Raw genomic sequence first — 13,712 nt, 5'->3', positions numbered from 1 at the left:
TTTAGTTGTCTAGATCATTTCTTTCTATTTTTTAATAGAGACGGGGTCTCGCTCTTGCTCAGGCTGGTCTTGAACTCCTGACCTTGAGTGATCCACCCGCCTCAGCCTCCCAGAGTGCTAGGATTACAGGTGTGAGCCACCGCGCCTGGCCTAAAATTTATTTTTAAAAGCTCTTTACAAAATAAACATCCTCAACCTTGCTTATCTTCCCTGCATAAATCTTATCAGTATGTTGATAGCCTTTTTAAAAGCTAACGATTTTAAAGTTTTTAATTTTCACAATCTTTCCATCTTTTGTTTCTATCACTAAGTTTAAAAGTATTTTTTCAAATACCTTGTAACTTCCCTTTGCCTTTGCGTATGGAGAAGTGTTAAACTCTGTATTTTTTTTTTTTAAGAGGTAAAATAGATTTATTGCTTTCAACTAAAAGAACACAACAGACGCGTCATGCGTGAAACGAGGACAGTATCCTGGCTGTGGCTCAAAACTGTTGGGGCAGTGAGCAGCCCTTTTCTTTATTACTACATTGTTTTTGTGGGCCTGGTACCCACCTACCCTGGCACAGCCAAGAAAGGAAACTCTGAGTCTGCTATTCTTGCAGATCTATAGACCTTCAAACGGATAGTTCCAACCCATGTCTTAGTTTCAGTTAATTTCATGGGTTTTGTACAACTGGAAGTTAGACATTCAAAATGGCCTGGTCATACCACTTGGTCACCCAAGGATGAGGTGGTACCATCAGTAATTGTCAGACTTCAGGTAGCATGGCAAGTTTGGGGCTAGCAGCTGTCAGTCTCATGTGTGAATGCAACGTTGCATCATCAGCGTCACATGAAGGCACAGATGAAGAGATGTGGAGGGCAAGGTATGGGGGGGAGGGCGTCCATGCCCTCTGTCGACCCTTCAGGAACCTCCACATGTTCAGTAATCCAGAAGCTCCTAAACTCTGTATTAACAAGGAGAATGCATTTAGGACATTAGTGGCCACAGGCTGGCGTTTATATGGCTCAGGAGACAAAAGTTGGTCTGACTTTATAAGGCTATCAGTCCATAAATCCACAAGTATTTCTGTGCCTGGCCCACATTCATTAGTAGTATTACAAAATATGAATACTGGAAGCCTTAAATGTGAAACATGTTGGTTTTTTTGTTTTGTGTTTTTTTTTAGACAGTCTTACTCTGTTGCCCAAGCTGTAGTACAGTGGTGTGACTGATCATAGCTCACTGTAATCTCCAACTCCGTACCAAACTGGAACCATACAGAGATGATTAGCATTGTCCCTGCACAAGGATGACATGCAAATTCATGAAGCATTAATAAATAATTCTGCAGATTTTTTTTTTTTTTTAAGAGTCTTACTCTTGCCTGGGCAAGTGCTGTGGCATCAGCCTAACTCACAGCAACCTCAAACTCCTGGGCTCAAGTGATCCTCCTGCCTCAGCTTCCTGAGTAGCTGGGACTACAGGCATGCGCCACCATGCCCAGCTAATTTTTTCTATTTATAGTAGAGACGGGGTCTCACTCTTGCTCAGGCTGGTCTCAAACTCCTGGGCTCAAGCAATCCGCCTACCTCAGCCTCCCAGAGTTCTAGGATTACAGGCGTGAGCCACTGCTGCACCCGGCAATTGTGCAGATTTTTTAAAAATTTATTTTGTCACTCCTCCGCAATGGATGTTCTGTTTCAATTCTGCAGATTTAAGGAGTAAGCAATTTGGTTTGTTTTTATAGTCTGATACCATTATCAGTTGGTATGCTACAAATTCTTGCACTAATTCCCATGAAGCAAGATGACTTACCATCTATCTACACTTGCTCATCTGCCTGAGATGTTAATAATAACAAGCATTTATTGGGACATAATATGTGTCAGATACCTCTAGGCTCTTTAATAATTTCCTCACTTGATCTTGTCAAAATATCTATGTGGTAGACACTATTATTATCCATATTTTACAATTGAAGAAACTGAGGAGGCTCAAAGATGTGATACTGCCGAAGGATATAAAGATTATTTCCTCCCAACATCCATCAAGAATATTTGTTATTTTTGTATCTATGAGATAGGACATAGAAAACAAATAAATATTTGTTATTTAGAAATCATGTTATTTTGGAAATTGAAAGAATTTATAAAAACAAGAATTTTTTATTTTTGCTTTAGCCAGTAGCAGACATAAAACTACCTTGACTTTTAAAGCCAACTTTGTTCTGCAACTTTTCCCTTGGATCACATATTCATATACAGTCAACAAGTGCCCCAAAGAAGATCCCCCAAATTGTGAAGACTACAGGCATATTTCCCTTCAGAAAAATCAAAGGCAGATAGATTGTTTGGCTATTCAAGGGTTTCCCCACCTAGCCTCAGTTCAAGTGACTTCACTGTCGTAGCTCAAGAAAGGGCAGACTCCCTCATTTCAAATTACCCCCACCACAGAACGCCTGTTGCTAAGTAGCAAGCCAGAGGTTTAGACTGCATGCCCCACAAGAGGACTCTTTAAAAGCGTTCAGACCTTCAAGTATGGCCTATGAAGGAAACATCTTTTTTTTTTTTTTCCCTTTAAGACAGAGTCTTACTCTGTTACCCGGGCTAGAGTGCCATGGTGTTAGCCCAGCTTACAGCAACCTCAAACTCCTGGCAACCTCACTCCTGGCAATGATGCCAAGGCTCTCTCAGTCACTAACAACTCTCACCCTTTAAGAATTTCAAACAATGACACCGGTTTAATTCTTCCTTTGGGATCCAGGTAAGACTGTTCTTTCCGTACATAAGTTTACTAAGTTCTGGTCTAGTTTCAAAAAGTATAAACACATTGAAATTAAAACATGAAGTATTAAGAATAAAAAATCATGCAGGGGCCAAAAACCACGAGATGAGGCAGTCAACAGTGTGGCTTATGCACCCCTGCCCTTTACCCTTCCCAGAGGCACATTCAGGAAGCCACAGGCAGCCGCTGCACGGCTGCTCCAAGATTACGTGTCATGATGGCCTAACAGTCACTTGAAACAGCAATGTAAGCCAAGAGCAGCTGGGCTGTTCTCTCCAAAGAAGCCCAACTGTCTTCTGCAATAGAATTTCCGTGCAAGTCAGACACAGACCCTGGGAAGGTGGTGCTGTGCTGGGCACATGGTCCTCCCAAGCAGCAGAGTGACATCTGGAGATTAATATTGAAAGCTGCGCTTTGTCTGGATATCATCAAGAATCTGCTGCAGCTCCTCGTCTTCAAAGCGCCCCTCCAGGCTACAAGAAGAAAACAAAACAAAACAAAACAAAAACAAAGAGTGACTTCGCGATTGGCAATTCCCCCACAATCTTCTGTGAGGCATGTTCATCTCTTGCCCACATCTCTGACATATTTACCTTCCAACTTTATATTTTTTGCTTTTCCTTTTAAAAGTACTACGAAATATTTCAAACACACAAAAGGTATAAAAAATAGCTTTAACAGCCCTACTTGACTTAGATTTCCTTAATAAATGTAACAGGAATAACTGATGGCTCTGTGTATGCTCCCACAGCCCAATACCTTCCCCTTCTTACCCAGAAATAATTATTAATACTGGCTAGGCGCAGTGGCTCACGCCTGTAATCCCAGCACTCTGGGAGGCCTAGGCGGGAGGATTGCTCAAGGTCAGGAGTTCAAGACCAACCTGAGCAAGAGCGAGACCCTGTCTCTACTAAAAATAGAAAGAAATTAGCTGGACAACGTGGTGGCGCATGCCTGTAGTCCCAGCTACTCAGGAGGCTGAGGCAGGAGGATTGCTTGAGCCCAGGAATTTGAGGTTGTGTGAGCTAGGCTGATGCCACAGCACTCTAGCCCGGGCAACAGAGTAAGACTGTCTCAAAAAAAAACAAAAAACAAAAAAACTTATTAATACTGTCCTAAATTTGGTATTTATCATTCCCATACACATTTTTACACTTATTATACACACGTATCCATAAGTAACATATAGCACTGTTTTTAAACTTTATATAAGAAATGGCATCATATAGTAGGTACCCTTCTGCAACTTTTTTCCTCAAAAGTCATTTTGGCACGTGTTGATATCATTCCATGTTGTTCTCACTAGTTCATTTTTTTCACTGTGGTACAATAAACACTGTATGGCCAAAAGAGCCTGGGGGAGGAGGAGGAGAACATAAAAAAAACAACACTGTATGGCCATACAATGATTCATTTATCCATTCTCTTATTGACCTACAGATTGTTGTCAAATTTCTGCTGTTACCAACAATGCACCAATAAACACCGGAATACACATCTTCTTGTAAACCTGTGTGAGCTGCCTTTAGGACATGTACCTGGGAATGGATTTTTGGCTCATGGGGTAAATTCACCTTTAACTTTATTAGACATAGCCAAATTGCCCTCGAAATGATTGTACTACTTTGCACTCCTACCATCATTGTGAGTGCCAGCTGTTCCACAGTCTGGCTACCACTTGGTGTGGTATAAAACCATCAATCTCATACACTGTTAAAAAAGCACTCTCATTCAATATTGGCAATTGTCTACCCAAATTTTAAATACATACACCTTTCTGATGTAGCAATTATATTTGTAGGTATTTATCCAATATACATAGAATTCATCACGATTGGTACTAACCTTGGGATCAGAGCCTTGGACTCCTCAGCAGTCTCTGGGCAAAGGTTGGCCAAACAGGCCAACTCAAACTTATGAAGTTTTTTCTGGAGCAGTAAGCTAACCATAGAGAGAAAAATTTAAAAAAAGAAACAAAAAAATCAAAGAATCATCAATAGGAAAAGGGGATCAAAGGAGCATTTCCACATACCTCAAAGGGAGGACTTAAAGTGTTCCCAAAACATAGAAATGATACTCAAGGTGATAGATGCCCTTAATACCCTGACTTGATCATTACATATTCTAAGCATGTAACAAAATATCACATGCACCTCATAAATATGTCCAAATATTATGTATCAATTTAAAAAATGCAGCTAGTAAGGAAGAGAAAAAGTAAAGCATAATGCAATCTTTTGATTATAGTTATATTGGCTGCAGAGTCCCATTTTAAAATCACTTCCCGTTTCTGCCCCTGAAGAATAGGAAGCTCCAGCAAAAGCAAGCAGAGACAATGCAAGCGAGGAAAGCACAGGAGGGTGAAGCATCTGCCATCACAACTTGTGAAAAACCACCATAGCCCTGACTCAGGTTGTGAAAGGACTACACAACCTTTCACCCAGGAATTTATTTTGTTGCCCTCTGCTCTGCTATTCTTCTTTGCTCCCTTCATTGTTAATTACATGTCAAACACATGATGTTAGATGTCCCCAACCTATTAGGTCTTTTGAAACAGAAATAAATCTCTTTTAAATTTATCTAAAAATAAACACAGCATACCCTTTGTGTAAATCTATGTATAAACTGCACCTTATCATAAATGTTTTACAAATGTCCAAACTCTATAAAAAACATTATCAATACAAATACTATCTTGAATTTTTATGTATCTACCCCTTAAAACAGAGCTCATCTGTGGTAAATCTGGTTTTAAAGATGACCAGTTTTCTGTTAAGAAACAAAACATTTACAGTGCTTCTTTCTTATCATTCTGTTACAAGCATAATAGCAGTCACTGTAAAAATTTAGAAAATATAGAAAGACAGAAAAATAAGTTACCCAGATAACTACCTAAACAAAATCAATATTACCATTCTGTGTTTTGGAATATAAAATTGCACATTCTGTAACTTTCTGTCACTTAAGCTATTTTCATTTTGTAATAAAAAAAGCCTATAGACTTAGTTACATGGAAAGAGTTTCATAATGTAGTATATGCACATATGTGGAGGAATTTGCTGTAAAACGAATAAGTGCTTGTTTACAAATAATACCAAAATGGTGAAAATAACCTGAAATTTCACCAAGACATAACCAAATAACCAGTGTTAACATTTTCATGGAGTTCCTCTACCTCCTTTTGTATATACATTTTTAAACAAAAGGAATCATAACAAATGTTCTTATGTAACTGTTCTTTTTTTCCGCTCAACAATAAAGTTGCTGATTTCCATGGCTGTACACATATCTAACGCTACCTTGAACGTAGCAATCCATTAAAATGTTGTACCGTAATTTATGCATATTTCCTATTAAACATTTCAGTTGTTTCCAATTACTCACTTTTTCAAATAATGCTTTTTGAACACTATGATTCTCTGCCCCAGTTCCTGACAAAGAGCTCCTAAAACCTTATAGATGGGGCACTAGGAAAATCTTTTGTTCTATTATATTTGGTCTCTGGCCCTAGTTCCTAACTCAGCGCTCTTAAATACCCTGAAATTTCTCTTGGTGGGCTCCTTGATAATCTCAGGTTGGGGGCTGGTTGCCAGGGGAACCATCTGTATAATTAGAGGGTAGGAACTTTCAGTCCCTCAGCCTTCAGGGAGGGGAGACAGTTTGAAGGTTGAGTTGATCGCCAATGCCAAATGGTCGCAATCAATCATGCCTATGTAATGACGCCGCCATAAAAACCCTAAAACGACAGAGTTCAGAGTTTCTGGTTGGTGAAGAACACACGTAAGTGCCGAGAGGTATCCCACCCCAACACCATCTTGCCCTATGTATCTCTTCATATGGTTCATCTGTATCCTTTAAAAATATCCTTTGTAATAAACAGATAAATATAAGTAAAGTGTTTCCCTCAGTTCTCTGAGCCACTCTAGCAAATTAATCTAACTCAAGGAGGGGGTCACGGGAGCCCCAATTTATAGCCAATCAGTCACAGGTACAAGTCACAACCTGTGACTTGCAATTGGCAATGTGAAGTGGTGAGGGGGCACTTTTATGCAACTGAGTCCCTAATGTGGGAATTATAGGACACCCAGCTTGTGTCCCTGGAGAACTGCTTGGTATATGGAGAATTCCTCCCCACATCTGGTGTCAGAAGTGTTCTAATGTTCTGTATCACTGCAGCATGACTATAGTTAACAATAATATATAGTCTCAAGTAACTAGAAGGAGGATATTCAATGTTCCCAATACAAGAAATGATAAATGTTTGAGATGATGGATATGCTAATTACACTGATTGGTATATATCGTAAGTATCAAAACATCACTATGTACTCCACAAATACATACAAGCATATGTCAATCAAAAACATTTGGCCGGGCGCGGTGGCTCACGCCTGTAATCCTAGCTCTCTGGGAGGCCGAGGTGGGCGGATTGTTTGAGCTCAGGAGTTCAAGACCAGCCTGAGCAAGAGCGAGACCCCGCCTCTACTAAAATTAGAAAGAAATTAATCGGCCAACTAAAAATATATAGAAAAAATTAGCCGGGCATGGTGGCACATGCCTGTAGTCCCAGCTACTCGGGAGGCTGAGGCAGAAGGATCACTTGAGCCCAGGAGTTTGAGGTTGCTGTGAGCTAGGCTGATGCCAAGGCACTCTAGCCCAGGCAACAGAGTGAGACTCTGTCTCAAAAAAAAAAAAAAAAATTTTAAAAAGAAGCATTCTGTCCAGTGACTGTGTAAAAGAGTAGGAAAAAAAGTTTTCTCCTTAGAAACATCATTGTAAATACATACTTCTTCATGTACTTTTGATTGATTACTGTGTTTTAAAGATAAATTCCTGAAAGTATAATAGAATTATCCAGTCAAAAGACATCCCTGTCTTGAAAGCTTTGGAAATCCAGTGTCAGACTGTGCTCTAAAAGGGCTTTCTACCAGTATACATTTCCACCAACAATGAATAAAAGAGTCTGTTTCCCCGACTTGTTACACTAGGTTTCCCATTCTTTTTAATCTTTTTAAACCTACTTAGGTATTTTACCATTTCTTTGATTTTCTGGAGGATGAACATTACTTCATGAGAATCAGCTTGCCATTTGAAGTTCTAATGTGAATTGAGCCTTTAGAGACTATTCCATTTTGTACAAACTTTAGACTCTCAATATTAAGGATTTATCAATCCTGAGTTTATTCATACTTAAAATGTACATATGGCATTTTCTTTGATATAGGGAAATTCAAAGATATTTATGCAAATTCATTTACTTATTCAACAAATACTTATATAGTGCCTAAAATGACATCAACATAATGCTCACTCATGCAGCGAGGCCTGGGGGAAAAAAACACAAAAAAACCCAGAATGCTGAATATGACTGTTCCTGCCCTCACAAAGCTTACATTCAACTATAGTTCATCCATTTTCCCCATATTTAACATCTTGCTAACCATAGCCAAGACAATATACACATTCATCACTCGTTACTACATGACACTTTTTTGCATTACAGTTTACATTTAAATCTTCAATTCTTTTTTTTTTTGAAACAGAGCCTTGCTCTGTCACCTTGGGTAGAGTGCACTGGTGTCATCGTACATCACAGCAACCTCAACGTCCTGGGTTAAGTGATCTTCCTGCCTCAGCCTCCCAAGTAGCTGGGACTACAGGTGTGTGCTACAATACCCGGCTAATTTTTCTACATTTAGTAAAGACGAGGTCTCACTCTTGCTCAGGCTGGTCTTTAACTCCTGAGCTCAAGCACTCCTTGTGCCTCGGCCTCCCAGAGTGCTAGGATTACAGGCATGAGCCACAATGCCTGGCCCAATTTTTTTTTTCCCTCATAGAAACAAGGTCTTACTGTCACCCAGACTGGAGTAAAGTAGCATGATCACAGCTCACTGCAGCGTCAAACTCCTAGGCTCAAGTGATCCTCCTGCCTTAGCCCCAGAGTAGCTTGGACTACAGGCACGCACCATCATGCCTGGCTAATTTTTTTTTTTATTTTTTGTAGAGATAGGGTCTCGCTATGTTGCCCAGGCTGGTCTCAAACTGCTGGCCTCAAGCAGTCCTCCTGCCTTAACTCCCAAAGTGTTAGCATTACAGGTGTGAGCCACAGCACCCAGCCACTGTCGATTTTTAATGTATTTTAAAATTTTGTAGGGCAAATTCTCCTTCATTATTCTTTTAAAAAAATTTATTGCCAATTCTAACCAATTTAACATCCTTTTATTAAGCTCCACCCCCATCCTTTGAGGATTTAGAACAGCACTAAATGTATTTAAGACCTTACTCATGAACATGCAAGTCTACCTTCACTTAGTCAAGTCATCTTTGAGGCCCAACAGTTTGTAGTTTTGTACGAAAGCTCTTCACAGTGAATCTTTCAATCAGCTTTATTTTCTACACACTCAACATATGTCAACATCTTTTAATTTCATTTTCTACCGCAATTGTTAATGATAAGACAGTAGCCCACCAAATGGATTTATTTAATTACTGCTGAACGTTTAGGCTATTTTTACCTTTGGCTATTATGGATTGTTCTCTGATGAATATCTGTGGATATACATCTTTTTGTCTATTTGACTTTTTCTTAGGACACTACTCCTCAAACATTTTTACCGAAGTAGAGCAAGTAAGTACCCTCAGGGACCTGGAAGCATAGACTCAAATGACTTTCTGCAAGTTCAAGGTTTTTTTTTTTTTGACACAGAGTCTCACTCTGTTCCCCGAGCTAGAGTGCCATGGCATCAGCCTTGCTCACAGCAACCTCAAACTTCTGGGCTCAGGCAATCCTACTGCCTCAGCCCCCCGAGTAGCTGGGACTACAGGTATGCGTCACCATGCCCGGCTAATTTTTTTTTTTTTTTGTCTATATATTTTTAGTTGTCCAGCTAACTTCTTTTCTTTTTCTTTAGTAGAGACGGGGTCCCGCTTTTGCTCAGGCTGGTCTTGAACTCCCAAGCTCAAACAATCTGCCCGCCTCAGCCTCCTAGAGTGCTAGGATTACAGGCGTGAGCCGCCGCGACAGGGCAACTTCAAGGTTTTAAGCTTCAAGAACATTCATATACATTTTTTGCTTTACTCCACAATATGCTGGGATCTGTCTGCTTTAATGTAAAATGTTTTAAGTCACCCACCAGCACGTGAAACTGAGACTTGAGGAAGATGTGCTACTTTTCCTGTGGCCTCCTATGTGCCCCGGAACATCATTGTGTTTACCAGGGTGCATCCAATCCAATTTGAGAAGTAATGCCTTAGGAAAACACGCTAAAAGTTGGTCACTATTTGGAACAGTAAAGGCAAGATTTAGAAAGAATGTTCTTGATGTACATTTATTAAGATATAATAATCTCTAAGACATTTAAGGTGAAATTAAATAAGCTTTCTTTATTAAGAAAAAGAAAAGACTCCACAAAATAATGCTATGTGTGTGTGTGTTTTTTTTTAATGAGACAGGGTCTCGCTCTGTCTCCCGGGTTAGAATGCAGTGGTGTCATCACAGCTCACTGTAACCTCAAACTCCTGGGCTAGAGCAATCCTCCTGCCTCAGCCTCCCAAGTACCAGGGACTACAGGCACACGCCACCATGCCTGGCTAGTTTTTCTAGTTTTTTTTTTCTGTAGACATAGGGTCTCACTCTTGTTCAAGCTGGTCTTGAACTCCTGGCCTCAAGCAATCCTCCTGCCTCTGCCTCTGAAAGTGCTAGGATTACAAGCGTGAGCCACTGCACCCAGCCAGGCTATCTGGTTTTTTACAAGGGTGTGTGTGTGTGTGTGTGAGTGAGACACACATATACTTAGAGTAGTTACTTTGTGGGATGGTAACAGATTTGGAACATAAAAAGGAGAGCTAAAGGAAATTTTGGCCTCATAAATAATTTTAAAATTTTTAACAAAGACATTATTTTACTTATATTAAATTCACAGATGATGCCTGGGGGAAGAGGGTGAGAGGAGACAGTGTTCTCCACGCAGTTGTTGTCCAATAGTCTAAATTAATAAAAACTTCTTTTAGCACTCACCTCCGAACACTGGCAATGGTCTCTCTGTTTTTGAAACGACTGAAACGGGATGTGTAGTTTAATGTTTTCATGAAGACCTCTGAGAGTTCCTGTTCATCCTCCGCACTCTCATTCTGTTGCTTTCGATGCTCCAGAAGCATATGAACTTCTGAATTTAGAAGTGTTTCAGCTGTTTCAAACTCTATTTGTGAGAAGCATAAATGTCAACTGAAAATATTCCTTCAAAAGTCTGCTTCTAAATGTCCATTTTGCATTTGAACATTTCTCTGCCCCTGCAGAAATCAGGGGCTTCCTACTCCACATTTTTACTTTCATCCACACTCGTGTATCACAAGGTACAGTGGAATTCATGAGATAGTTTCTGACACCAAAGAACTTGACCTAGACATGCTATTAAATAATGACACATCATTATCCTAATTAGGCCAGATACTGATTTCAAAAGGAGCACATCGACAATTACTTCCCTCTAGCCTACATGAGCTCATAATCTTTATATTCCCATAATGCTAATATCATACTCTCAATTTTAAGAATTATTACATGTTATGGTCAAGTGTCTAATAATATACCGCAAATTCTATTTTTGTACCTGCATAAATCTCTTATAAGCAATTTTTTAAAAATTAGGGTTGAAAGAGAGAAAGAAACTATGGTTCCTTTCTGTAATATATAGCAACCTTTTCCTGTATTTTCCGCATAACACTATTAAAAAATGCAACTATTCCCTTGGGAAAATCATTTTGTCCCTTATGCTCCTGTAGGATTATATGTTCCTAATATTTGTCTCAAAGTATTAGAGCTGGTTTTTATCTGCCTTTCCCTTATCAGTGAATTCCCCTAGAGGAGGAACTATTTGTAAACATGAATTCATGTTTATTTCACACTGAAGAGGAAGCAACACAGTGAGGAAAAGCCAAAATGACTTGTGATTTCACATTTACGTGTGCTATGGGTCTGTTTACTGCTAATGGAATCACTAACACCTGCATCAGAGTAATGCCTTCCCATTTCTCCAGCCAGGGCACAAGAGCTTCACTCTCCTTTCCCAACAAGGACAGTCTATAGGTGCATCAGGAGGTAACAGTATTTTTTTATCTGAAATGTACTACTGAATATAATAGGCAACCAAAAGGCATTTTCTACTGGAGGGCAGTAGAGTTTGAACAAGAAGAATCTCAAAGCACCCACATTCTTTTTCATCCCAATAACCTACAATAGGGATACACCACATTGAGTGCCTGTTGCATACTGAGAACTTTACTCTTTTACATCTTTTTTTTTTTTTTTTTTTTTGAGACAGAGTCTTGCTCTGTTGCCCGGGCTAGAGTGCCGTGGCGTCAGCCTAGCTCATAGCAACCTCAAACTCCTGGGCTCAAGCGATCCTCCTGCCTCAGCCTCCCGAGTAGCTGGGACTACAGGCCTGTGCCGCCATGCCTTCTAATTTTTTTTATTTTTGAGTAGAGTCAGGGTCTCACTATTTTGCTTAGGCTGGTCTCAAACTCCTGGCCTCAAGCGACCCTGTGGTCTCAGCCTCCCAAAGTATTAGGATTACAAGTGTGAGCCACCTCGCCGGGAAATATTTTAAAATCTTAAGCGTCCTACTTTTTTTGGTCTCTAAATTACAAATGAAATACATTCCACTGCAGAGTGGAAGTACCCTGACAGTGAAGTGCGCTTTACTTGCTGCAATCTGATAAAGATTATCTCCTTAACCAAACTCTAGCCTGGCTCTTCTGAGCCCTCTTTTAGACTAAGCCTCAACTTGGTCCACGAAGACTGGAACAAACACTAACATGGTTTCTAAAGCTCAGGATCTCATCCCTAGGAAGATCCTCCTCATCCCACTTAAAAAGGCATGCCTGAGAAAACTCAAGGCTGTCAAAATAATTTACTGTTTGTTTCAGCCAACACCTTAAGATAAGGCCCCTATCTCTCAATCTCTGTGGAAGGGTAGGAGTCTAACTCCCATAGGCACCACAGTCAACAAACCAAGGTGGGTGTCACATCGACCAAGAGGCCCCCTTTCCGCTTTTTGTAATTTCTCACTTTCCTGACTCTTCTGAGCCCTTGCTCATCCCCTTCCTATTCCTTCAGTTTACCTTCAAAACGCCCAGAGGTTCTGCACAAATCGAAGTTGAGTTTAGTTCACTCTGGAATAGTGCAACATTGTATCATATTATTGACTAAAATCTGTCCTTACCACTTTAACTAGTGTAAGGCTTTGTTTTGGACACAGCCCTGTAAAACTTTGCGGTTTGTTATCACATAAACGACTTAAAAGAGGTAGCAAGAGGTCGTCCAGGAGGCAGGTTGAAGCTGGGGGCCGAGGTTTGCAGAGATGGGGCATGGAATTAAGTCGGCCCTGTCCCCAAGGCACCGAGCAAGCGACGCCAGAATCTGTGGATGTCCAGCCACGCCCCTCCCAGGTCCGGGTCCCCCCGCCTCCCTGCCCCACGCTGCCCGCTGCGGCCAGGCCTTGGGCGAGGCGCGGCCAAGGCCAGACTTGCCGCGACCACGAGAGGAGGCGGAGGAAGTCTGGCAGCCCCAGACCCACCTTTGGGAAAGATGAGCTGTGAGGCGTCCTCCTCTACGTCGCCAGCCCGCGGATCGCTGCCACCCGCCGCCATCGCTGCGCGGCGCGACGCCGCTGCCACCGCCGGAAGCGGAAACGGGAAGCCGACGGCGTCGGAAGGGGCGTGGCCTGGCTCGGAGCGGAGCCGAGAACGCAGCGGACCGAGACTGGGACGACTGCGGGGCCAGAGTTGTAGGGTCCCGCGGTTTCCCGGGCCGCCGAGGGATGTCCTGCGTAGGCTCGCGTCGGAAGAATGCGCCCTCCTTCTCTTCTCCAGCACGGCCTTGCCTTTTCTCTAAAAAAAAAGAAAAGAAAATTGAGATATTACCAAATAAGAATAGGTATTTCTTTGA

The 13,712-nt window shown here is 41.1% G+C and overlaps 1 protein-coding gene across 1 annotated transcript; it reads right to left on the bottom strand.

Annotated features, from left to right (window-relative positions):
• Positions 1 to 2,604: 2,604 nt before the first annotated feature.
• On the bottom strand, positions 2,605 to 13,458 carry POLR2D (polymerase (RNA) II (DNA directed) polypeptide D). The gene is made up of 4 exons (XM_012649916.1): positions 13,342 to 13,458; positions 10,785 to 10,965; positions 4,613 to 4,708; positions 2,605 to 3,240 (listed from the first exon to the last, which is right to left on the bottom strand). The coding sequence occupies exons 1-4, from the start codon at positions 13,412 to 13,414 to the stop codon at positions 3,162 to 3,164; spliced, it is 429 nt and encodes a 142-aa protein (XP_012505370.1). The 5' UTR covers positions 13,415 to 13,458; the 3' UTR covers positions 2,605 to 3,161.
• Positions 13,459 to 13,712: the final 254 nt, after the last annotated feature.

Source organism: Propithecus coquereli, unplaced genomic scaffold (assembly GCF_000956105.1).
Source record: "Propithecus coquereli isolate 6110/MARCELLA unplaced genomic scaffold, Pcoq_1.0 Scaffold307, whole genome shotgun sequence".
NCBI lineage: Eukaryota > Metazoa > Chordata > Mammalia > Primates > Indriidae > Propithecus > Propithecus coquereli.
This window is presented reverse-complemented; position numbering and strand designations above follow the sequence as displayed.

What these genes read in the sequence shown, in the direction of transcription:
- POLR2D (XM_012649916.1), bottom strand. Translation starts at nt 13,414, where the DNA reads ATGGCGGCGGGTGGCAGCGATCCGCGGGCTGGCGACGTAGAGGAGGAC. An exon ending in ACAGCTCATCTTTCCCAAAG is followed by an intron (nt 10,966 to 13,341) that starts GTGGGTCTGGGG and finishes TCTCACAAATAG; the next exon opens with AGTTTGAAACAGCTGAAACA. An exon ending in ACCATTGCCAGTGTTCGGAG is followed by an intron (nt 4,709 to 10,784) that starts GTGAGTGCTAAA and finishes CTCTATGGTTAG; the next exon opens with CTTACTGCTCCAGAAAAAAC.